This window comes from Puma concolor, chromosome F2, assembly GCF_028749965.1.
Source record: "Puma concolor isolate L17-30 chromosome F2, mPumCon1.1.hap2, whole genome shotgun sequence".
Taxonomy (NCBI): domain Eukaryota; kingdom Metazoa; phylum Chordata; class Mammalia; order Carnivora; family Felidae; genus Puma; species Puma concolor.
The window spans coordinates 33,675,772-33,701,022 of record NC_141684.1 but is presented as its reverse complement, the minus strand read 5'-3'; the positions used below and the strand labels follow the sequence as shown (position 1 = coordinate 33,701,022).

Genomic DNA, 25,251 nt, shown 5'->3' with positions numbered 1-25,251 from the left:
AAGAAAACCCTCCCTGAAGGTCACCTTTTAATACTTAACATTTCTGACTTAACTGAGAACTCTTGACACACGGCTGTCATGGACCTGAGACACTAACCCCATGTTCCAAGTTTTAACTTTTAGCCCTTGATATGTATCTTAGGCTCCAGATGAAATGAAGTATGTGATACTTCTCCAAGCAATGCTAGGCATTCCTACTTTTATGCATTTTCCCAGGCTATTTTTTTCAACTACAGTATCTTTTCCCTGTCTACATTCTACTTGTAGATTTCAAATGGCACTTGTTCAATAAAAGCCTTTCCATTCCCCCCCATCAGATTAGGTTAACTTTTGACTTTTCCTCTATACTTTGTTTTACAGCTTTTCTACCATTTATATTTTTGTCATCTTATTCCATTCACCAATGCCTTCCTCCTAACTGTACGGTGCCTGTGAAATTATGCCTTATTCATTTTTCTACTCATCCGTATTGTGCTTTGAACCTAGTAGGTTCTCAAATATTTAGAATTGAATTCTTACTTATAAAAACACAGGTTAAAACACTACAACTGAATATTGCAGCTTGCAAAATTCCTACAAAATAATCTGAAAACAAAAACTAGTAAATACCAGTTCTTAAGTATTTATTAGTTTTTAAAATATATTTTTAAATGTTTGTTTATTTTTGAAGGAGAGAGAAACAGAGTGTGAGTGGGGGAGGGGCAGAGAGAGAGGGAGACACAGAATCCAAAGCAGGCTCCAGGTTCTGAGCTGTCAGCAGAGAGTCTGATGTGGGGCTCTAACTCACAAACTGCGGGATCATGACCTGAGCCAAAGTCGGATGCTTAATGACCGAGCCACCCAGGTGCCCCATCTAAGTATTAGTTTTTATGTGTTTAGCCTCTTGAGTCTTAGCCTTTTCACACTGATTTTATAAATCATAAAAGATATTTATCTATTTCCCAAAATAGTATGAGACCAAAGTATACTGCTGATCACACTAAAGAACGGTTGCAAATACTGGGGCCATGTTTACTGCAGAAGCCATAACCACTACAATTTTGTCTTGATACTGACCTTCGTTCAAACATTCTCAGAGAATAAAGCTTACAGGTACATCCCAATGCAATGACCAGTAACAAGCCACAGATAAGGCTGCCTATGACGGCTGCAGTTATGACTCTGGTAGGCACAATTACGGGGCAATTCTCCTCATCGCTGCCGTCACCGCAGTCATCCTGGGAATCACACACCCAGCTTTCAAACACACAACGATTGTTTTTACAATGAAAATTTCCTGGCTGGCAAAAAAAGCAGTTTTTTTCATCTGAGCCATTTGGGCAATGATTCTGGTAGTTGCAGCGATCAGAACGAGGATAACAGACACCATTTCGGGAACAGGGAAATTCTTCCTTTTGGCACATGGTGCAATTTATTTCATCCCTTCCATTTGGGCAATGCCAATACCCATCACAACGCTGCTGTTCTGTGTAACACCCCCAGTTACCCCCACAGGGTATTTCCCACGGCAAACAGAAGCCATCTACTTGGTAAGTTGCATTAAATCCCCTTGCGGCGTTCACTTTATCAGCACAAAAATGTACCCTGATCTGTCCAGAAGAAGAAACAACTGTAAGAGGTGCATGAGAATCAAAAGCAGTTAACACACGCAAAAGTTTGTGTGGATTCTCCTCTAATCCATCGTATATTTTGACGTAATCACCATAACCAGTACCATCAAGTTTAAAGTCAGTGAAGCGTAAAATGACTTTACGATGATCACCAGTGTCTATTAACCAGGTGCAATTGCTTCCAGGAGGATAAAAGTCTGGATAGTTGGGAGAATTGAAAGTACCGTAAAAATATTTTAGCCACTGTCCACAAGTTGGCACATCACAGTCTATCTCATCGCCTAGGTCAAGGCAGTCAATGTTGCCATCACATTTTAAAGACTCAGGGAGGCAAGTGTAAACCTTGGTAAACCGAGACAGACACTGGAACTGGTTGTAGGCACAGGGCTGAAAAGAAGCAGCCGTTGGGGGACCAGCTTCTTTGGCACAGATCTCTTCATCGGAACTATCTCCACATTCGTCCATGTTATTACATTTCCAGGCTTCTGGTATACACTTCCCGTTGCCACAGCGGAACTGATCGCAAGCACAGTTTGGTTCTTCAGATTTCCCTGGGAGGATGTGGGGAGGACAGAGATGGAAGAAGGGAGAAAAAAACATACTCTTTTAAAAGATATATAACAGTAAGTGACACTTTTATAATAAATATTAACTAAGCCCAAGTGATAGGGTTTAAAAAAATCTTATTTTACAAAATAGATCAGTTCTAGTGGCAAACTAACATTGGCTCACTAATTACTCAACAGTTCAATTCATTAAACACTTATTGTTTGTTCCATGAAGACCTTAGTATTTTGATCTAAAGCGAAGAGAACACAAACTGAGGGGTTGCTGGAGGGGAGGTGGGTGGGGAATGGGCTAGGTGGGGGATGGGCATTAAGGAGGGCACTTGTGATAAGCACTGGGTGTTATATGTAAGTGATGAATCACTGAATTCTACACCTGAAACTAAAATTATACTGGGTGTTAACCAACTGGAATTTAAATAAAATCTTGGGGGAACAAAGAACAATTCTGCTTTTGTAGAGAACTCTCTTACTGCAGAAATTTGAAAATAATTTATTGCATAAACATCATTAGAATATTTTCAAATGAAGAAAAATTTACCCACAATAATCACCTTTCAAATCAATTTTTTTCCTATTTTTCATATCCTTTTCTAGTTCTTGTTTATATCTATATCTATATACATACACACAATATTTTGCTATATGTGTCCTACAGTATATTTTGTAATCCTATTCTTTAGAACCAAATTTCTGCTAAGATTATTGTAAGATTAACTTTATACACGGTTCATAATGATTCATGTGACCATAACACAACACTGCCACTTTATATTTCTATTGTTTTACACAACTGCATGAATTTGAGTTATGTTATAAATTCATTCATCAAATTAGCAGGGGCAAGGAGAGAGGAAAAAACCTGAAATACCTACAGAATTCCAATTATTGTAGTGTACAATGCTAAATATACACCAATAGTGAGGCATGGAAAGAAAATCAAACATTAGCTCCTGACAGTTCCCCAAACTGACAGTGTTTGGGATAATACATCTCCATTAACTTCTTATTTATTGGTATGCAGGTGACAGAAAATGTGCTTCGAAAGCTAAATAAGTATTACAAAGACTGTGTTTTTAAGAAAAAAAAGCTAAAGGACAAGTACAAATTTTAGAAGATACAAAATGGTTTTCAGCAAAAAAGCAGATATAACTTAAAGAAGTGAAAGAAGATTTGATACTACAAACTAGGAAGGTGGAACAGAGTGGTCTTTTTTGCGAAGCTGTGAAGACCATGGTAATTCAGACACACAAAAACATATTCTGAAGTAACTTTCAGGATGTCAGTAAACACTTGAGGGAAAAAAAGACTTACTTAAATTTTTTTAGTGTTTATTTTTGAGAGAAAGAAAGAGAGAGAGAGAGAGAGAGAGAGAGAGAGCGTGTGCGCTGGCGAGGGGCAGAGAGAGAGGGAGACACAGAATCTGAAGCAGGTTCCAGGCTCTGTGCTGACAGCACAGAATTCAATGCGGGGCTCTGACTGATGAACTGTGAGATCATGACCTGAGCTGAAGTCGGATGCTTAACCAACTGAGCCACCCAGACACCCCAAAAAGACTTAATTTTAAAATTAAGTATTTAATTAAAGTAATTAATTAAAGTAATTGATGTATTTAAAATTTGAAAACAAAATTGACCTTAGTTTATAAAATTAATCAGTTCATTAGAATATACAAAACACCTTTATGAAACCGTGCTGTGCTTTAGGGCACCTGAACCTTCTTCAATCTCAACCCTTTTTTTTTTTTTTAATGTTTATTTTTGAGAGAGAGAGAGACAGAGAGAGAGAGACAGATACAGAGTGTGAGCAGGGGAGGGGCAGAGACAGAGGGAGACACAGAATCTGAAGGAGGCTCCAGGCCTGAGCTGTCAGTATAGAGCCTGACATGGGGCTCGAACTCATAAACCGCAAGATCATGACTTGAGCCGAAGTCGGATGCTTAACCGACTGAGGTACCCAGGCGCCCCTTCAATCTCAAGCTTCTTAAGGTCTAGTCACAATTAGACAGATATTGTTTAGAAGACTAGCCCCAAAGTGACTTGGTACTTAACACTACAGAATTCTGTTCATTATCTTTCTTCTTTTTTTTTTTAAAAACACACCTGAAAAATATGCCAGTCTGAAACCCTTTCTAGAAATACTGTCATCGGAATGGAACCTGATCCAGACGTGGTCTTGTGAAGAAATATATGGTGGTGGAACTGTCGAACCACAGGCTCTGTAACTTTCGATATTCTTGTATGTTTCTATCGTCAACCAGTCCAAACTGCATCTTCTGGACCCTTGAATATCAAAATCCTGAAAGCTACAAGTAAAAAGTCAGAAAAGGCTATTAATAAGGGTAATTTGGGGGAAAAATTTCACTTAATAATACTTAATAACTGAGGACTTTATCATAAGCCTTCATTCAATATTCATTGATTCTCCTGGGTTTTCCAGGCATACAGCCATATCATCAGCAAATAATAATACTGTTTCTATGTTCCTAACATTTGTATCTCTTTCTCAGATTCCTGAACAATACTTCTTCATAAAAAATACCAGATTCCAAAATAATGCTAAAAAAACGTAGGTAATAGTTGGCACCTTGTTCCTTTTTCTTCTTTGTGTGTGTTTAGGAAGGACCACTTCTAATTCAGAATATCCTAAATTATTCTGTATTTGAACCAGAAACACCACACCTAATCTGATAAGCTAAAGTGAAAAAGAGAAAGTCAGCCTCCTCTTAGACTGGTTCGTCTGCTTGCTTAGTGAGAAGCTTATAGCTTACACTTTCAGGAGATAAAATAACATAAATCTGAGCAAAGTAAAAAAGTTAAAAGTGAACAAACAAAAAATCTTTATCAGTGAAAAACCCCTAAGTTTGGAAAGACTTCTTTTTTAACATAAGTTACATTATAGTCAAACACTGTCTTGTAGTTCACAAAATATGGGCATGCATTAAAAGGTATCAAAAGGTACACACAAAATTAGCTACTGCTATGAAAAAAGAGAAACTAAAATATTATTTTCCAATAACATGTCTCCACCAAAAAGGGAGTATCTGACTTTACCTTCTTGCCTCTGCCTTAATCCAAGTGATAAAGAAGTTAATTATCCAAGGATTATTACATGAAGATATTTCCTCTTTAAGTATTGAGTAACTACAACAAAGGCTGACAGATAATTTGATTGTTTCTAATTTCTCATTATTATGAACAATGCTTTAAAGAACCCTTATACATGTATCTCTACACGAGCAAATATTTCTCTAGGGCAAATTTTTCTAGAGGTAGAATTGCTAGGTCAAAACACAAAATTCCACCTTAAATTTGATAGACACTGACAGGAATATTTATACCAACTCACTCCCACTGAATGTATGTGAAAGTACCTTATATTAATGATAAAATATTTATCACTGTTCCATTTTATATTTCCTTATGTACCGAGATGGAAACACTTTTTCTAGTTTACTATTTCTTTTCCTATGAATTGCCTTGCTATATCATCCTTTACCCATCAGAAGTTTTTCTTATTCATTTAAAAATTCTTTACGTTGAACAAACACGTCCCTATTTGGGGGCATGTCTGTAACACAAGTCGTATGTACTGATATCCACACGTGCATTCTCTCAATAAATAGCTGGTGAGGTAACTCCTGTTAACTTCAGTCATTAGTTGGCATGAACTGACATCTCTCATTGTGGTTTTATGTGCACTTCTCTGAAGACTAATGATGTTGAACATCTTTTCATGTGCTTATTGGCTGTTCTTACATCTTCTGTGAAGTGTCTGTTCAAGTCTTTTGCCCATTTAAAAAAATTGTGTTGTCTTGAGTTATAAAAATTAATTTTATATTCTGGATTCAAGTTCTTTGTTAGATATGTGTATTGATAATTTTCTTCTAGTCTATATAAATTGCCTTTTCATTGTATCTTTTAATGATCAGAGGGTGTTTTTTTTTTTTTTTAATTTTTAAAGTTGTTTTGAGTTTGAGAGAGAGAGAGCATGAGCAGGGAGAGGGGCAGAGGGAGAGAAAGAGGGGAGAGAGAAAGAGAGAGACACTGTTAAGCAAGGCTCCATGCTCAGTGCGGAGCCCCACAGGGGGCTCAATCCCATGATTCTGGGATCATGACCTGAGCCAAAATCAAGAGTTGGACTCTCAACCAACTGAGCTACCCAAGCTCCCTGAGCAGAGATTTTTAGTTTTGATGAAGCCTATTTTTCCTTTTATGTTCAGTGCTTTTAGTGTCTTCTCTAAAATATCTTTGCCTACCCCAAGATATTCAACAATGTTTTCTCCTAATGTTTTATATGAGTTTTAGTTTTTACATTCACATCTAGGATTTATCTTGAATTAATTTTTGTGTGTTCTCAGAGGCAGGTCAAGATTCTTACACTTATTTTCTTCTATCATGCATGGAACATCCTGGTCTGGTCATCCTGCACTTGTGGGAGGGAGGCTTGGCTCTGCTTTGCCCTTACTTAGTCTTAGGTGAACTCTTTATTTTAGGACATTGTCTTTACCTATGACATTTCTGTGGTTTCAATGAAATCCCAAGGTATTTAACAAGCTCGTCAAACTCAGCAAGTTTCAGACTCCAAACTCTGTCTCAGCTACACCACACAGGCACTGAAATGCTTGCGTAGCTTTCTACAAGGCTCCTGGGAGTCTCTTAAGCATGCACAGTTCAGAAAACAGCAAGGAATTTGAGAAGAATTTATATGTAGATGTAAGGACTTCCTACATTGGAGCTCTCTCCTTTTTGGATTTGCCTTTTCAATTTCCAGCTACTCTGACAGCCTCAACTCCACCCTGTGATACAACCATAAGCTGACAAGACTGTGGCAGTCTGCTTGAGTTCTAGTTACTACATTCTGCACGGATTAGGGAACAGACAGGAAGCAAACATATCTCACCAGTGTGGATCCCTTCTTTTAAGAGTTTAATCCCCTTCAGTTTCCTCCAGCTTCTGATTACTCTCCAGTGCCTTTGAGTAGTTTTTAAAAAACTTTTATCCAAAGTTGATAACTGTTCATGGGAGGGCTAGTCAGATTCAAGCTAAGGAATCCCTTAGTATGTTTTTATCCATTAAAATGTTTAAGATTGAGGAAAGCAGGATCCTTGTCCAGAACAAAAGAAATATCTATTCATGCATACGCTATTGGATTAGTTTTGCTAATATTTCATTTAGAATTTAAAAGATACATTTAAAAGCAAAATTAGTTTTTCGGTTTTCTTTTTTTTAATGCTTCACAGTAGTTTATATAACAAAGACTGTTCACATACCTGGGCCATGTGCCTATTTCAAGTATAGATCTAGAGTTGAAAATTTTAATTTCTTCGTTTTTTGGTTTAATCAGCTTTTTCTAAACTGGTATTGAGTCACTTTGATCATTTAAATTTTTGTAGAAATTACCATTTTATCTTGACAGTAAAATTTATTGGTACAAAGCTGTAAATCGTACTTTCTTACATTAAACAAATTTCATGTCCGTGGTCTTTATATTTGCTTAGATTTTCTGTGGAGATAGCACAGTACTGGAAAAAAAAGGAGAGACTCATCTCTTCCTTCCCATTTTTTGTATTACTAATTCTATTTATCGTCTTGTTGCATTTTCTGAGGGTTCTGGTACAAGCAGTGAAAACATGCGTCATCATCCTGGCCCTTGGCACTAAAATTAACTTCAATATTAAGTTTGATTTAAAATTTTTTTAACAGATACCTTTCATCAGGTTAAGGATTTCCTTATCTATTCATTTAGTAACACCTGCCTGTAAAATTACTCAGGTTTAGAATCCTATTCTGAACATTGATCCAATTTCTTTAGCGAATATTGATTTAATTAGCTTTCTAATTCTTGTTGAACCAATTTTGGTAATATACATTTTCCAGAAAATGGTCCGATTCATCTAATTGTATAATAATGTTACCACAAACTACTTGTAATATTCCCGTATGACTTTTAAAATCTCAAAAAATTAAAAAAAAAAAAAAAAAAAAAGAAGGGGCGCCTGGGTGGCTCAGTTGGTTAAGCGTCCAACTTCAGCTCAGGTCATGATCTCGTGGTCCGTGAGTTCAAGCCCCGCGTCAGGCTCTGTGCTGACTGCTCAGAGCCTGGAGCCTGTTTCGGATTCTGTGTCTCCCTCTCTCTCTGACCCTCCCCCATTCATGCTCTGTCTCTGTCTCAAAAATAAATAAACGTTAAAAAAAATTTTTTTTAAATCTCTATTATTGTATTTGTAGTTATAGACACTTTTGCTCACTTTTATTAGTACCTTTTCCTTTTTTTCCTCAGTCTTGCTTTCAGATTTGTCTATTTTCCCCAAGTTTTCAGAAAGCCTGTTTTTTGTTTTATTGAATCTTATTGTTAATTCAATTTTTTTCTGATCATATTATTTTTTCTACTTAAGATTTCACCTGTAATTTTCCTTCTAAACTCCTGAGTAAATGGGGAGCTCATTTATTTCATATCCTACTTATTTCAATGCATTAAAGGCTGTAAATTTTTCACTAGGTACTCTACCAATGTGTTCCAACAGTTTTAATATATAATACTTTTATTATGGTTATTTTCAAAATATTTTATGAGTACAGTACCACTGTGATTTCCAGCATTAATGCAGGAGTTATTTAGGAATATGTTTCCAAACATATGGCTTTTTTATTGTGGTTTCTAATTTAATTACATTGTGGTTAGAGAACACATTCTGAATGATGTAAAGTCTTAAAAAATGGAATTCAGAGTTCTTTTGTGGTTTAATACATTATCAATTTCTTATAAATGTTCCATATGTCTTTGAAAAGAATATATATATTCTCTATTCATTGAAATAAGTATAATATACACATATATAATACATGTTCCTACTGGATTAAGCTTGTTAATTTTGTTTATCAAATCTTCTATCTTTACTAATTTTTTTTCTGTTTAATCTATTAAATTCTAATTAAAGGTATGTTTATAAACTTCCACTAACTGGCTTAGTCAAACTTGCTTGATAATTCCCCATATTTTGCTACTTTGCCTGTATTTTAGACTGTGTTAGGAGGTATACAAAGTTTACCAAGATTATATCTTCCTAGTGGCTTATTCCATTTGTTACTAATATTTTGTGTTTTAAGCTCAATTATATCTAATGTTAATCTTCCTACACTAGCTTTCTCTTTCTCAGTATTTCTGAAGTTTATCTTTTTTTATCCCCACCCCCCTTTTTAAACTTTCTGTGTTAGTTTTGTTTTAGTATGTTCTTAGAAGCCCTTTATAGGGGGATTATACCAATCAACAAACCAATAAACCCAATCAGATGGTCTGTCTTTTAAAGGTTAAATGAGCTTTTTCCTGAATGGCCTTTCTATCAGAGTTCTAATTTTCCTCCTTTCTTCTTTTGTATTCGTAGGTTTTGGGTTTTTTTTTTTTAAAGTTTCTTTTACTTTTACTCAAGACTGCTTTCTATTGTTTCAGGAGTTATCTTTTGATGTTGTAATTCAAATACTAAAACATACTTTTGTTCTAATAAAGTCCAAGTAAGAGTATTCAGTGTTTCTATTCTCCTCTCAAAATGTCAAATTTGGTGGAAAAATTTACAACCTTATTTTCACTAATCTCTAACTGAAATTTGAAATTTCACTTATGAATATAAACAAACCATTATAGTATTTACAGTACCTGTCACTTACCAACAGAAATCACAGATATTTACACATTACATTTCAGTTTTAATAGATACCTAGAATCACTATTTACACTCAAAATCACCTCGGAATTACAGTAGTTGTTAGAACCATCACTTACTAATATGTTAATAAATAAGCATGTATTACTATATTACATATTTGTAAAAAATATCAGATAGCTTTGTTCAATATAATTGGTTCCCTTTGTAATGGTGTGTATTATGATTTATGAGTTTAAAAACATTCTGGGAAAGGATCTATAGATTTCATTAACTACCAAAGTGTTCACAGCATAAAAAATTTAAGGAAAAAAAAAAACCCTGATGCACTTGTTGTGATGAACACTGGGTGAAACTAATGTAACATTGTATGTTAACTATGTTGGAATTAAAATAAAATAAACAAACAAACAAAAAAAACCTGATATAGTAAGTGTATTACGTCTGGAGTAAATTTGTGTTTGGATTTTGTGGCTGTTTCTGTCAGTATTAACATTTTCCATACATTTTGGAAATAAGGCTTATTCTTTAGACGCTTTTCTGGTTCACTCTCTCTCCTTTTAATCCATTCTCTCTCTATATTCTTCCACAGCCTGTGTTTTATAGTTACTTCCAACTGGGTCTGCATTCCAGAACAGTCTTAACATGGTGGTTCACAGCATTATAGGTCCTGTCACGGAGTCTTTAGGTGGCCTGGTTAAATTCCTATTTGTTAGGGTATGTCTTCCCACTTCTTTAAGTTCTCAGCCCCATACAAACTCAGGCAGTGGTTAGTAGAAGTTCTTTTCAGCCTTCTTTCTTGAGCACAATAGCCTGACTCCAGTCCCTGGCTTCAAGCAAGCAATTAGAATCTAATCCTCTATCTCTTCTTGATAAGATGGCCTTTGTTGATTTTGGTAGGTTTCAAGGGAGAGGAGTAAGGTAAAAATGCCTTTACGTTACCATCTTTAACCAGTTTTTAAAAATTTTTTTTAAAGTCTGTTTATTTTTGATAGAGAATCAGAATGTGAATGGGGGAGGACAGAGAGAGAGGGAGACAAAGAATCTGAAGCCTGCTCCAAGGTCTGAACTGCCAGCACAGAACCTGATGTGGGGCTTGAACTCACAAACTGTGCAATCATGACCTGAGCTCAAGTCAGATGCTTAACCAACTGAGTCACCCAGGCGCCCCTAACCAGTTTTTACAAGGACAGCTCTAAATATTGTTTATAGTCTATAATTTGTTTCCCTCCTTTATCTAGATTTTAATTTTATTTTAAACTCAGGAATGAATGTTTTCTTTTTATCAAATGCTTTAAAACATCTATTCTAGATAATCATATACTTTTTCTTTGACTTGTCAATATGGTAAATTCATTTAAAATTTTCTAATAGTGACTGACTTGTATGTCTAAATGAGCCGCATTTGATTATGGTATAAATTTCTTTTGAACAATTTAGGATTACACCAATATTCACAAGTGAAACTTGGTTGTCTTTGTATGTATGCGACCCTTCTCAAGTTTGGTGTTACCATGACAATGATTTCAGTAAGAACTACGACAATTACTAAAATCACTTTCCGATCTCATTAGGCTGGGTAAATCCAAATTCACTAACTTTGTCTGGAATTTGGGAAATTTTCCTTTAGATGTATGGTCCATCTCTAATTTTGTTCTGCATTTCAGCATTGTGCTTGGTTTTGGTGTATCTTTGTAAAATCTAAAGGGTCCAACACATGATCAGAACCAAATGGCAGGGGCACCTGGGTGGCTCAGTCAGTTGAGCATCTGACTCTTGGTTTTGGCCTGGGCCATGGTCCCAAGGTCATGAAATTGAGCCCGGTGTTGAGTTCCACACTAAGCGTGGAGTCAGCTTGAGATTGTCTCTCTCTCTTCCTCTGCTCCTCTCCATTGCTTGCTCAAGCTCTCTCTGTGTCTCTCAAATAATAATAATAAAAAAAGAACCAAGTGGCAGTGTTCCATGCAGCCTCCTCCGTGCTGGCAAGAATTGCCAAGTTTTATGGAACTGAGCTGGTAGGTGGCAAATTTAATTTTGGGGTTGGACTTTTAGGTTAAAAGATAAAAATTTCCCAAAACTCTAGTTTTATGTGGAAAGAAATCTTATACTTGGAATTCCTATGGTAAAAATGCTACTTTGTAAACATATTATAAGTAATAGAAAATAGGTGTATCGTCTGGGTTCCAGCTCGGGCAGTGCTGCGGAAGGATAACCTTAGTAGCACATCTTATCAATCCATCCAGCAAGACATTCACCCTTCTCACAGAGCAGAACGGTTTCCAGAGAAGCTCAGCTCTGGTGTTCCAGAAGATGTTGGCCTGGGGCAGGAGACCAGATGGAAAGCAAACCAGATGGCCCCTGTTTTACGGCTTCCACAGACAAAGGGGGATAGGACACAGTTGTGTTTCTCAAGAGACAGCGGGTGTCTCATTAGTTAGTGGATATAAAAAAGGAAGCTGGATGAAACAGATAAAGGGGATGAAGAGGTACAAACTTCCCATTATAAAATAAGTCAGTCGCCGAGATGAAAAATAGAGCGTGGGGAACGTAGTCAATATATTATAATAACATTGTACGGTGACAGATGGTGACTACTTTATCATGGTCAGCACTGAATAATGTAGAGAACTGTTGAATCAGGATGTTGTACACCTGAAACGAATATACCATTGTATGTTAGTTATACTTCAAAAACCCCCACAAAAGTAGGCTAAATTTACAATCTTAGTTTTAAAAAATGTAAAGAAGGGATTTGAGTCCATGATGTGCACGGTCTCTTCTAAATCTAAAATTCCATACTCTTGCCTATAAAAATGTTCCTAATGAAACAATATTGAAGACACGGATGCTGGCCTTTGTGCTGTTGCAGACACTGCCTCCGTGGTGGGCGTGACTTTCTTATTTGTGTTTCATTTCCAACCACAGTTCTTTAAGCACACTATTTTTTTTCTTTTTCTCCTCTTCAGGCATTTTTTTTTTAATAGCCTTGATATAACTTCCTTAAGCAAGCATTATCTAGTTCCACTGAATATTTTCTCCTTAGTATCTTATCCTCAAGGTTTTTCTATGCAATTTTAAATGTTACTAAAGTGAATCTTAATCTTCCTTATTTATATTTATTCTTAGAAACTTATGTTTCTTCTAGGAGTATCTTTCATTTTATATTCTTAACAGAAGTTCTTTTGTTTCAACGTTACAAAAAAGGAGATTTTCCTAGATACGTTTATCCATTATCAGCCTGTTTCAAGTTTTATATACGTACATGTATACAGATAAAAACTACAATCATGTTTTAGCTTATTAAGATAGAGGATTCTACTAATGAGACTAAGGTTATGGGCTAGGTGTCCAAGTGGATTAGTGAGTTTTGTTTATTTGTCCCATAGCTAAAGGTTACACTCTTGACCCTAATAAGCTACTTCTCAAATGTGCACCTTTTGTTAAAAAATGACCTACAAGAATATGGATGGCTCAGTGGAAATCCACTACCACCATCAGAAAACATTCAAAACATATACCCATACAGTACAGGAAGGATGGGCCATTACTCCTACTCTTAATATGGTACTGGTAACTACAGTTTATTACATTTTTAGAAAATTGTCTTTTAATATAACTGCATGCTGAGGGATGATACTTGGAACCTGAATTTATATTCTATAAAAATATCATATTTATAATAAAATATTATATATTAAACATATATATGTTTATATTATATACAGAACATACAGTAATATTTATATTTATAATAAAATATATGTTAAACATGTATGTTTATATTATATATATATAAGTATATATATAATAAAATATTATACATAATACAGAAAGGTATCGGCATTACCTTATAGTAATGATTTCCCCTGGGTTTGCCCTTATGAACCAGCTGCAGTTGATCTTGGCAGGATATTCAGAAGGCCAGCCTGGGCTTGTGATTATACCACTTGGTGCTCGAATTTGTTCTGGAGTCTCTCCACAAGCTGTAAGAAGCCAAAGCAATCTTAGCTAATTCTTATACTTTAAAACAGAGCACTAAGTAAATCAGTCTTTATTTAAAAAACAAAAAAACCCACAACACTTTAGAGATCAAATTATATACAATAAAATATGGTATTATCAACCTTAAAGAGTTTTTATTATTCTAATAAGATATTTTATTTTCTTCCCCTTAGTCAAAGGATCTTATGCTAATTAAGTACACATTTTGGGGAGGCATGGAAGTTTTCAAATTAGATCTCTGAATAACAGTTTAAGAGTCAGGATTACGAGCTTTAGCCATGGATTCTAATCAAGTGATCCATCTATCTTTTTTCAAAACTCACCTTTTAAATTCATTTTCTTTCTTATAAACTACCTATGAAGTTCAATGTTTGCTGAACTACTGTGTTTAGATCCTTAAAAGTACCATTTTATTTTCTGGATACTTTAAATTAAAAAACTATTATATACATATGTATGTATATAAATAGTCTTCTGGACAAAATAATTAAGGGGAAGCACATATAAACACAACAGTAAGATGCTGGGTCATTAAGAAGTTAGTGGATGACTGGATAAAGACAGCAAAACACTATACTTCAAAATTACTGCAAAGGAAATCTTCAATTTATTCTATGAATATTTCTAAATTTTATTACAGGGTGATAAATGATTCCTAAATTATGTGAAAAATAAAGGCTTGAAATAGTGATTAAAATATCAGTATGTGATCAGATCTGAATATCGTGAAGAAATACAGAATAAACTCAAACTACTACCAACACTTTGGTAGTAGTTCTTGCTATGTTCTTGCATTATCTTGAACTCTCACAGTGACACAGTGCACATTTTACCTATCCAGAAGTCAGCAGATAATGTGACAATTTATTCTCCCTCAATTTAAAAAACAGCCACTGGGCTACAAAAAATACATGATGAATGTATAAGCTTTCAGTAAGATTTAAAACCCTAAAACCTCTTATTTGATGTAATTTCAATATATTAGATTATCTGATTTTTAAAATCAGATACATAAGAAGTCGCAAATTAGAAGTGAGGAAAGTAGCGGCCAGAGGTACACACAGTTATTAGAAGTAATGGAGGCAATTTTCAGAATAAAGTATGTGCTGAACTAAAAAACCATGACAGCTCAGAATATGCATAGTACTGCCTATCTTCCAAAAGGTAAGAGAGGACTGTCCTTTCATACTAATTAGTGGTCATTCCTAGCTAAAAGAGTTGTTGAGCGAATAAATGAATCTTTGTGAGCAAAGTGCCTCGTGTAATAGGTGGCCTGAACTTTCATGCTTTTTGAGTTCTGCTGTTTTTAAAAATTAGTTAACCCAATTTGTAGATAGGCAAGAATCCCTATTACAATTATAATTTGTAAAAATGGTCATTTTTTTGATAGCAGAGGTTATATCCATTCAACTTAAGTTAGAATGCCAAGAAGTATATTATGCAATTAAAAAAAATTTATCTATAATGATCAAAATAAAGCAAGCTATATTGCTTAAAGACTCAATCCTTACTTCTATAGAATAACCCAATCTCTGAAGAAAAATCTAGGTTTTAAAATGTACTTTAGTGAAGAAAAAAAATGTTCATGCCTAAAATGGGTCTACCCTGGAATTAGGGAACACTGCACCAAAAGGATCTTGTTTTTAATCACTTAAAAAAAAAAAAAAACTTTACAGCATAGAATACAAGGATATATCAAGAGCCTAGTACACATCTTATTGCCCATTCACAGTCAAAGCTTCCAATATTTTTTGTTAAATTTCATTGAGTAAAATTTCCCTTATAAACTTTTTAAAAATTTTGATGAATGATACTCTAGAAAATGATTAAATTTATCCGCATGTGAGCTTACTGACCATGAAGTCAGAGTTTTGCTTTTAACTTTGCTCTAATGAGTTATCACAATAATTAAAGAAAAGACATCCAAAGTAATTTATAAGAACTTTTTCTTTCTTCACTATCTCTTGCCAAAGCATTTCGGAGTAGTATGCCAAAGCAAAAACCAGGTAGGGATAATTTATGGCAACGTAGACAATTGTTAGCCTTTATGTAAGTGGATGGACCAGTTATTGGTGAAAAGCTGGAATTTTATTAGGTTTGGTTTTAAATTTCTCCCCCCTGAATAACTGAGACACCCATAGGTGGTGCTCTTATACCAAAAACGAAATATGTTATGTTCTGATATGGATGCTCAAAAATACTTCATTTTCATACGACTGCCTGAAGATAAGACACACCACCCATAAGAACGGTTATTTTGAGATTCAGTATTTTACATTTCTAATTCAATAAGTACTTTAAAAACAAAACTCTAGTATCATGTTTCTCCCTTAATTGGTTATGAATACATATTTTGATTTAATTTTGCACATTTGCAACATGACTGAGTTTGGCATTTTGTTTCAGATCCAGCTGGTGGTTTTTTATCAACACATTTTTTGCATGTACAGTACGCTGGGCATATAGATAAATATAATTTAGAACAGCCATAGCACATACCTTTCTCTAAGAAAGAGTAAATTCAAATGTTAAAACAGTAAGATTAACATTAGAAACCACTAAAAAAGTTTTCTGTCCCTTTTGGGCTAGGAATTTACATATGTATCTGGGTAGATTTGGATTCATGAGACCTATATGCTATCCGTTCTACCTGCCATTTACTGGTTTTGTCATGCTGTAAACTACTAAACTTCTTTGGGTCTTGATTTCTTTATGTGTTAAAATAAGAAGTTGCTATTTGAATATCTCTAAGGTCTATTTCAGCGCTAACTCATGCCCAACCCCATATCCCATCATGATGATATATTTCCACTACCCTTCTGATGGCTCATCAGGATGAACTCATACATTTTTCTGTATTTTCTGACTTTTTAATTTCTCTTTGACCTACTGAAATATGATTCCAATTTGAATTCCATGAAAATCTTGCCAGCTGGCAAAACCATCACAGACATCAGTGCCGTATCGAAGGGATGCTCAATTCCCATCTTCCTTGATCTCTCTGGAGTATATGACAGTGGTTTGTTTCTTCTTGATACACTACTACCTTGACTTGCTGACACAGCCTCTCTGGCTCTCCTCCTCCCTCTGACTGTTCTGTTAGTTCTCTAGTCCAAGGCCCCCTTCTTCAGCCAGCTCCTGGAATGCTGGTGTGGGTAGTTCATTCCAAGCCTTCTGCTCTCCTCACTCTCTAGGGAAGGGTCCCATTCCATCGTACAATTTCAGCTATTATCTACAGTTCATGGGTTTAAAATCTCTAACGCAGAGATTCTGCATTAGTCAAATGCCCGCTGGACATTCCAACATCAAATTCAACATGATCAGGATGGTATATTTCACAAATCTTTCTTTCTATCCTATATTCTTAATCTTTATTCTTAGGCATCAACTGGTTAAAGGAATAGTCACTTCATCTAATTCAAATAGAAAGGAAATTTACTTTAGTATTACAGGTGACTTCAAGGATTTCCAAGCATACGAAGTAAGTCAGGCCTAATACTGACTAAAACTAGAGATTTCCAAGTCAAACTCTGAGAATGCCTTTATCACCTCTTAGGCCTGCTTTATCTCCCAACATCCACCCCAATCTTCCAACTGACTTCCTGTGAGTCCTCTATTTTTTTTCATTATTTCAGGGTCTTCTAATGATTTCCCATTTCTAATTCATCGTAACCCTTCAGCTCAAGTACCTACCATCAACTGTAATATCATTTTTTCTTAAATTTATTTATATTGATGTTGTTAATTTTATATCCTTATATTAAAAGCTTTGGGGTGACTTATTGTTACAAATCAATTTCATAATACTTAAGCCTCCATCCTCTCACTTATAAATGAGGATTTAAACACTACTACCATCTAGAATGCTACAAAGGCTAAATATAACTATTATGGTAAAGGACTTAGCACAGTGCTTGGATTGCAGTGAATTGTCAATAAATAACAGCACATGATCTACCAAGTCAGACTGGTTGGTAGTAATGCCTTGGAATGCTGTATTGAGATGGCTACTAAGGCTGTGTTCAGACTATGTGGGAAAGAGACACAGATTATTCATTTAGTATGTACTGGCACCATTATGCTCTAGAAAGAATGAGAAATTATGCCGCAATTAACTGGTTATCTAACATGGGCAGAAGCCGGGGTAAGGATGAGGTTAGGATACATACCCACAAAATAATGCTTTAGGAAATTAATTTTGTTTTGAACCACACTGCTTACATATTTCTGCTAGTCTGAAGCTCATCTTTCCAGATTTTGACTACATTCCCAATCTGGGATATACCAAACCTGACCTTCTTTAACCCATGTTTATTCTACCCATTCGTTCTCTACTGCTTATACATAATTATTTTAGCCCCAATCTGACCGATTCTTCAGTGAGGAATAGTTTATACGTAACTAGTAGATAGAAGAATCTCGTGAGTATAATGCAAAGTTGTGACAGATTTTATTTCCAGCATGTTAATGATCTGAAGTAATCAGAAGCAGGAGTTTTTCACAGTTTAAGAAAAAATATAAACACTCTATAGAATGGCTTTCCTTTATTGCCAAGTGCTTACTTTACAAGCTTAAAGAACTGCTTGACTTTCCTCTATTTTAATCTATCTTGGGAGGTTGCTCGTACAAATGGGGACATGAAGACATTTTCCTGCTACGGAAACAAAACGTTTTAATGAAGGGTATTTCTGAATTATATTCTTATTATTGATGAAGTTGTTCTCCGTTAGAAGAAAATGTCTTCAAGGAGTAAGTAGGAAGCCTAAAGGATATGACTGCAAAGTCTGGACTGATTCTAGGTATAAATGCCAGGGGTATTTGACTGTGTTAGCATTTGGATTGATATTTCATCAGGGCTATACTTTGCAAAGCTACATAGTTGTAAGTGATCTGTATCAACACTACTTCTGTCACATGCCCTGTTAGTTTAATGTTTAATTTTAAAGAACGTGAGATTTTCTAGGAACACATATGTAGCATTATGGCAGAAATGACTATGTTTTAGTCTGTTCATTTTGCTTCCTTAATTGATCTCTTAATAACCAGTATCAACTCTCTTAGAATATAAACATCCACAAAAAACATGTGTATCTAATTTACTCTGGTCGGTATTTTTAGATATAAAGAAGCACTCAAGTATTTTGGATGATGATAATCCACTCTCTCTACTTTTGATAAATTTCCCATAACTGCGGAAACAGAAACTCCCAAGTTAAAGAGGTCCCAAATGTTCATTCAAAGGATGGCAGCTTTCAACTTGGACAGCATCTTCTCCAGAAGATTATGTAGTGAAGAGGTTATCTTACTGCTTATCAAATAAGAAAGGGAAAATTAAGGAATGAATAGGCAGAGATTCTCTGATGGGAGTTCTCAATAAGATTTTGATATTAGTTTTCAGGCTTAAAATCCAAAGATCTTACTGTATAGTTTAGAAAATGACAAAACTGAGAAAATACTCAAGATTTCTTCATGTTTAACCTGATACTATTCCAATAATCTCAAAGAAAAGCAAAGAATTATGGTTTTTAAGCTAGATTAATGTACTATAGCTATCATCTTTAAATAGGAAGTATTCAAACAACCTCTATTTTACAGGACACATGGCAGAGGAGAGGATAGGATGATTTCAAAATAATGTCAAATAAACTGCCCTTCAACTTGAGATTTCATGGTTTTAAAGCCTGAGGAGAAAAGAAGCAGGCAAGGAAATTTATGATTAGAGCTGAACTACCTGTAAAAGACAATGAAAACTACAATTTCCTGTTCTACAGATGAAGAGCTGGGTTTCTTTTCAAAACTGACAAAGGTTGACATTTTAGGACGATAAGTAGTTGAGACTAAAAGCGACATGGAATCTTTGTGCCTTTGGTTTTAATAAATCACGAAACTGAAAAGCAAATAAAAATCAACTGTGCTCACTGACCACCAAAGTAGGTAAAATACATATGAAAGGCACAAAAGAGCATGAGGAGAATTCATGGTCTCATGGAAACTGCAGTGTTGCAATAATGAGATATGCTTATTCATAATCCAAGAAACATATAAACAGCCAGGAGAACATACAAAACAACATGCGTAGTCCTAAGTGATACAATACATTTTAAAGTAATTTCACACAATGTATCATGAGGACAGTGTTACTAAACAGACGCAAAGACCCACACATACAAAAAACCTGCATTACGTAAGTATAAAACAGGGAGGGCTTACTTGACTATTAACACAGCATTTCCTTCACAGAACAGAAGTAGGCAGAGCCAGAGTAAAGAAAGAGCACATTCCAAATTAGAAAAATTTAATGACTCAATTCTGTAGACGCTAGTCAAGCCAAGGTAGGCTACTATGAAAAGAAGTGATGTGATGCAAATAAAGAAACTGGTGAAGCAGAGAAATCAGCTAACAAGCAAATCCTCCAACCTGTAAAATTTCACTTTACAGAAGTTTCATTATCTAACAAGAGCAGGTTCACTCTGTTTATAAGCAAAAGACAGCATTTATAGTCAATGGTGGTCACTATCATTTGGCTGTCTCATTTTCAGAGTACAGTATTTTATAAAGATTAGCTCCATTATGTCTGATAATACAAAAGCAATTCCAAATGTTGAAAACACTACTGAGAAGAATTTAATTCCAATGGAAACAGATGTACTTAAGAAAAAATGCCATCTCCAAAATAAGAAAAGTGGTAAGCAAATGGTGACTAGTAAATGGGCGCATGGGATGAGAGAAAAGAATGATCTGGAAAGCTGACGAGGGAATCACAGGATACGTGGAAACGAGTGTGCCAGTGCAAAAGCAGTACAAGGCACCAGGACATGGAAACTTAGGATATGTAGATAGACGATTAGCATGCAAACCAGATACCTACTGGTCCAGTTAATTTAGGAGAAGGGCAGCAGTTTGAAACTTAAAGGTTAATTATGGTGCACAAGGCTGAAGATGAGATTCCTGCTGCAAGTCAGAAGTTTATGGTTCATGAGTTGAAGGCCTGTAAATACAATCAAAATGAGGAGTGTGTGGTCAGGCCTGTGGATCACATGACTAATGATAATGTTACTGCCTGTCGGGTACTTTCTTTTAATTCTTAGTATTTAATTCCTAGTATTCTTTAACTCTTAGTATTATTATCCCTATTTAACAGAAAAGAACACAATGGGGGCAGAGAGAAATTAATTTTCCCAAGATCACAAAAAAGCTAGTAAGTGTCACAACTGGGGTTTGAACCTAGGCAACAGGCTTCGAGGGACACACTCTTAACCACTAAGACACACACCTGCCCTAGAGCTCCCTATGACACTTGGAATAATTATCAAGGAGGTGGAGGGAGCTGCCTCAACAGAATTTCAGTAAAGATAAAAGTAGTCTATTTTGGAAAAAAGAACTTTGGTCCTGTATTAGCACAGACAGAAAAGGTTTTAAAGCACCTAAAGACGGATTCCTATTTAGTACAAATCTATGTAGTAACTGCAGGAAGGACTAATCTGCTTCTAAGTCTCTTTGGAATTAAGACTTTATAAACTCTATTCTAGGAGCTACCTTTTATAATAAGAAAAATATACATGTAGGGGTTAATTATAGGTAAGATGTTTAGGGCATGGGATAAAACAGCAGTAAGGGGATGTGATGAAGGCTGAAGGAGACATTTCAAAGGAAAGAGGAGCAGAGAAGGGGAAAAGCAAGGAAGGCTGGGGGACTAATGGAAGGTGGTAATATTCTTAATGTTGGGCAGTCAGAGTTTGGGAAGCAAGCATGTTGAGTAGGAAGTCTATGGGCCACTGAGCCCAGTATCAGGCAAGCGTCAGCATCTGCAGATGAATGAAGTACAAGAGGGTCCCTCTTCAGACAGTCCCATGTGACACAGCTAAGCCCTTGCAACCTCCCCAGAAGACGATGGTTAGGATCCCATGGTCAGGAAGAAATGACTTTAGTTTGAAAGTTCTCTTCTTACAACTTGACTGGGTGTGTTGCCCATCCCAGTGTTTTGATTTCTTTGACCTTTTGTTGCCCAGATTCCTTGAATACCTGGTATCTGAGCTGAGCTCTCACATAACACAAATGTCAGGACAGTCAACACACTGAGGATGGACAGAACTGGAAGGAGAAAGAGATTGGACATGGGTAGAATTCCCTTAGAATTACTTCACGCTTCATTCCAATGTTTTCAGAAAGTCAGAAAACTAAACTTCTCTTTTTTTATGGAAACAATTACTAGCACCCTAACAGCAATATTTACTAGCTTAAGATGGGAGGGATTTAACTGTCATTTGAAAGGTAAGAATCAGTACAGGCAGAAAAGTTTGTATCAATCTATCGCTTACACTCAGGACTCTCATTATTTTCAAACCTATTACCAGAAATCACACATTTCTACTACAAGTAGAATATTATAGTAGAATATTTCTACTATGAGTAGAATATTATAGTAGAATCCTTATAATTAAATGAATATTCCTTTTCATTAACGTAGATACGTAAGAATGAATGCAGCAATATATTTATTCATGTTAGTTTAAATATGTTTTTTGAGGACCAAAATATTTCATGTGGTCTTCAGCTCTAATCAAGGCAGGTTGTCCAGAACAAACAATGATCAAGGGAACATCGCAGTAAAAAAAAAAATACACACACACACACACACACACACACACACACACACACACACACATATATTTTTAAAAAGTCAAGAGGCACAAAATATGGAAAAAGGAGGAAAAATAGGAAAAAAAAAAAAAACCATACAGTTTTTCCAGTTCCAAAAGGGTCATAGCACAATATGAATAAGATAAGGAGAGTACCCTTAATAGAACTATCCAAGTAGCTTTATCCTAAAATTTCTAAGTAGTAAGAGTAATTCTGAATTTTGCTAGCAAAGTGTAAGATAAGGTAAATGGAGAAGACTCAAACTTTTATACCTTTTTTTAAGGGCATAAAAGGGCAATTTTCTCCTCTATGGGCATAAAAACTACTGATATGGTACCTCCATTTCCCAATTTTAAGTACTACAGAAGAGTCAAATGCTAAGCAAGCTACTTCTATTTCCTGAATGGGAAATAACATTAATTTTGAAGTTTACTGTGATTCTTGCTGGAAAAATAGAAGAAGCAGAGCAGAAATCAGCACCTGAGCAAACACATATTGGCCTTGATGCTCGTGATGTTCTAAGCCACCTCTCTCAACTCTGACAGGGCTTTTTATATGCTCACATCTTTTTCCAGGAGTGTCTTAGTGTCTTGTCAAGAGTGACACCCAGCAATAAATATACTACCCGGAGTGTGTTTAAGAGAGGAGGAAAGAAGAACTACCACCTACTTTGTTCTGGATGCTGTATTTCCAGTACTGCAGTTTAAGATCGCACCACCCCTTTTACGGAGCTATTAGTCAACTGGAATCCCAAGTCCGTTCTGCTCATCCACCAAGTGACTGGCTCTTGCACAACCGCTCGCTGCACAGTGCCTCTAATTCAAATTCATGCCTCAGCAAAATCACAAACAAGTCACATGCTATCTCACTTTGAAGAGTTATTCTCCAAGTAGGAAAAGAATTATTCTCAAAGTTACAGAGTAGTAGAGAAAACATCAAACCTTTGAACGCAATGTGTTACATCTTCACAGGATCTGGCTCGCTCACTCAAGTGGTTGAGTTTCACTTCCATGGTCTAAGTGTCACACACTTCTGTCACATTACCACCTGTTCTATCTATGGTCCTGGTGCTCACGCTTACTGTTTTAACACTGTTTCTTATGATAATATAATATAAAATTACTCTATGTAATAATCTGCTATAAATATGCAATTGTTCAATAAAGACATGATAATACATGAAATATTATTACATAATACAGAAACAGGCTTCACATAAAATATTATTATATAATAAAACATCATAAATAATATTTAATTATATACTATGTAATGCTACATATAAAAGTAGAATACATAGTTATATTACTATCATTACTTTCTTTTCTAAAAGTTTCAAGGAATGCTCTACTCCAGAAGCTCAAGCATTTCATGAATAAATTCTCTGAAGGCAGGCAATACTTTTAAAAATTAACAGTATCTTAAAACATGTCCATTATTTTTTAAAAAATGAACTCTGTCTTGTATTCTCTACTCACTTTATTCATTTGAAAGATGGTTTCCTGGGTTCACATTAAGTTCTATTTTTTTTATATTCTGAAATCCTAAAAACCCTAATGGGTTCAGTATCACCTAAAATATAATAAACTTTATTTCTTTTCTCCATTTGAAACATGGATAAAAGACACACCATATAATACTGGTCAAAAGAACTGGTGAAATTCTTTTTAGTAAGTTTAGGAGGAAGTCCAGTATTTGCTTGAATAATTGAAAATAATATTAAAATCACAAATGAAAGGTACAAAGACCACTTACACCTGCTGCTTTATTCATGCAACTTCTCTATATTTAAAAAAATAATTATAACTCAAATAATTAGAGTTTAGGCTTTATTTCCTTTCGGAAGATCTGAAAATTCTAGAATAAAAGTGTTATCAGACAGGATGTTCTTCCAGGGAAACTTCAAAATACTGCATTACAGTATTTAAGCCCAAAATGGTAGCTAAAAACAAAAGTCACTTTACAACAGTGCTCTAACACTAATGCAAAATATTACTAATTAATTTGTAGGCAAAATAACTGCAATTTAGAAAATAATATATCCTAATTAAAAAGGCCACAACTAATTATTTGTTTTCAAAGGGTTATAGAATCAGCAGTATGCTAGGCCTCTGAATACCATAATAGAAACTATAAAATGCAAATATACAAACACAAAGGTAATGACTTTAATAGAATAAAAATTCTGACGAAATAAAGGGAGGACAATACTTAAAAACTATTTGAAGTCTTTCACTTATATGAGGACTTAAAGATACAAAACAGATGAACATAAGGATAAGGGAAGGGAAGCAAAAATAATATAAAAACAGGGAGGGGGACAAAAACTAAGAGACTCTTTTTTTTTTTTTTCAACGTTTATTTATTTTTGAGACAGAGAGAGACACAGCATGAATGGGGGAGGGGCAGAGAGAGAGGGAGACACAGAATCGGAAGCAGGCTCCAGGCTCTGAGCCATCAGCCCAGAGCCCGACACGGGGCTCGAACTCGCGGACCGCGAGATCGTGACCTGAGCTGAAGTCGGAAGCTCAACCGACTGAGCCACCCAGGCGCCCCAAGAGACTCTTAAATATAGAGAACAAACAGAGGCTTACTGGAGGGGTTGTGGGAGGGGGGATGGGCTAAATGGGTAAAGGGCATTAAGGAATCTACTCCTGAAATCACTGTTGCACTATATGCTAACTTGGATATAAATTAAAAAAATAAATAAAAATTTTCTAAAAATGTTAAAAAAAATATTTGAAGTCTATTTTATATACTCTGGTAATTCAGT

General features: G+C 35.3%; 1 protein-coding gene across 2 annotated transcripts in view; it reads right to left on the bottom strand.

Annotated features, from left to right (window-relative positions):
- The window catches only part of LRP12 (LDL receptor related protein 12), a 75,150-nt gene that overhangs the window by 6,924 nt on the left and 42,975 nt on the right, over positions 1-25,251 (bottom strand). For both annotated transcript variants that reach the window (XM_025922705.2, XM_025922706.2), the window contains 3 exons: positions 13,684-13,819; positions 4,279-4,481; positions 1,057-2,161 (listed from right to left, as the gene is read on the bottom strand). In XM_025922705.2, coding sequence (XP_025778490.1) covers positions 1,057-2,161; positions 4,279-4,481; positions 13,684-13,819 — 1,444 coding nt within the window. The remainder of the gene's footprint in view (positions 1-1,056; positions 2,162-4,278; positions 4,482-13,683; positions 13,820-25,251) is intronic.